The sequence below is a fragment of the Sinocyclocheilus rhinocerous genome, unplaced genomic scaffold (genome assembly GCF_001515625.1).
Source record: "Sinocyclocheilus rhinocerous isolate Xijiao unplaced genomic scaffold, SAMN03320098_v1.1 scaffold2019, whole genome shotgun sequence".
NCBI classification, from domain to species: Eukaryota; Metazoa; Chordata; class Actinopteri; order Cypriniformes; family Cyprinidae; genus Sinocyclocheilus; species Sinocyclocheilus rhinocerous.
This window is the reverse complement of record NW_015660491.1, coordinates 1-1557: the sequence shown is the minus strand read 5'-3', so window position 1 is coordinate 1557 and position 1557 is coordinate 1. Positions and strand designations below refer to the sequence as shown.

Sequence of the window (1557 nt, the reverse complement as noted above, 5' to 3'; positions counted from 1 at the left end):
ATAAATAATGTAGCCATCTAGTATCTATGCTATTTTATTAGTTAATGCACCGACAATAAGTTTCTGTGTGTGTGCAGCGAAATCTGCGATCTCCAACCTCTCTCCCTCTCACTGTGTTTTTGTGTGCGAGTGGTGTGTGTGTGTGTGTGCATCAATTAAAGCAGCGCATTAATATAGAACAGTGAATAAACTGACTTGGAACTACCTGTACATTATGTAAGGGATTATATTTTTTTTTTTTTAAAGCTAATAAAGTACTAAAATAACTAAGGCTAAAACTTAAATAAAAATGAACATAATATATATAATTTAACAGTTAATGAAAAAGACAAAAACATCCACAAATCTATTACCTAATTTAACTAAAATTAAAAGGAAAACGAAAAATATAAGAATAAAAATGAATAATTCCAAAAATATGAATAGAAACTATTATAGTATATCAGTGATACTAAAATTGATACTGTGATTGAAACAGTGATACTGTATTTGTTGAAGTGTGATATTTTAATCTAAATAACAGGGTTTTTGTATTAATTATAAGCGGCGTGTTAGTAATATCTGAATATAAGTGTTTTGAGGAAGATTATGCGTGTCCTCCGCTGCTGTTGTGATTTCAGCACACGGTGTGATAATTTGATGATGTATAACTAAATTTGCAGCTGTGTAAACACTGAATTAAATCAGTCTGCCTGATGGGTAATTGTTTATCTTGATGCTGACATGATTATCACACTCTATTTTCTCATTTTCTCTCTCATCGTGCAATATTTGCATGTCGCTCTGTTAAAAATCACCTCGCACATTTGCAGTTGCCCTCTTAACCTCACAAAGCAATTATACAGTGTCGCGTCACATATAGTTCTCTGTGTATATCTCATCATGCCCTGCTGGTGTGACCTCAAGGATGTGGCTCATCTGCATTTGTGGTCAAAACACCCAACGAACCAATTAGGGCTGAAGCGATGGTTTGCTGCTGTAATGAAGAGAAACAGGCCTGGATGAGGGGGCGTGGCCTGCGGAGTGAGAGGATGATTGGCGGGTGCTCTCAGCACAGTTACCATGACAACAGAGCCTGAGTGCATCCAGGAGAAAAGTATTTGTAAAGCTCATCAATGTAAGAGACAAAGAGGAAAAGACAGACTAACAAAGAGAAAGAAAAGAAATAGAATTAAACTGATAGTCCCGCTCTAAACTCACGCGACTGGTTGAGTGGCTCGTTAATTCACACAGAATTTCACGTTCAGTGATGTAAATGATAGTAACAGTGAACCGATCCTGGACTGTGACCTTTGTAAATTGTATTATTGTAATATTTGGGGCTGTTTATGTTCAGTATTCCTGCAGAAAGACTCCCAGCGAAAATTCTGTCATCATTCCAAACCTGTGTGAAGATTTTTTTTTATGACAAACTTTTAAAATCAGTTTTAAAATGTGCACATCAATTTTGTTATCTGGAAAATAGCATACAGGCATATTTATGCATATAATGCAAAAAAACAAAACAGACAGACACACACACACACACACACATATATAGTACATAAAATACATTTT

At 35.3% G+C, this 1557-nt stretch overlaps 1 protein-coding gene across 1 annotated transcript in view; it reads left to right on the top strand.

The window, feature by feature from the left end:
• LOC107724973 (aggrecan core protein-like) overlaps positions 1-1023 on the top strand; it is a gene marked incomplete at its 3' end in the record, with an annotated part of 64309 nt that extends 63286 nt beyond the window's left edge. The window contains exon 9 of the mRNA XM_016534079.1: positions 907-1023. Within this exon, the coding sequence (XP_016389565.1) occupies positions 907-1023 (117 nt within the window). The remainder of the gene's footprint in view (positions 1-906) is intronic.
• Positions 1024-1557: the final 534 nt, after the last annotated feature.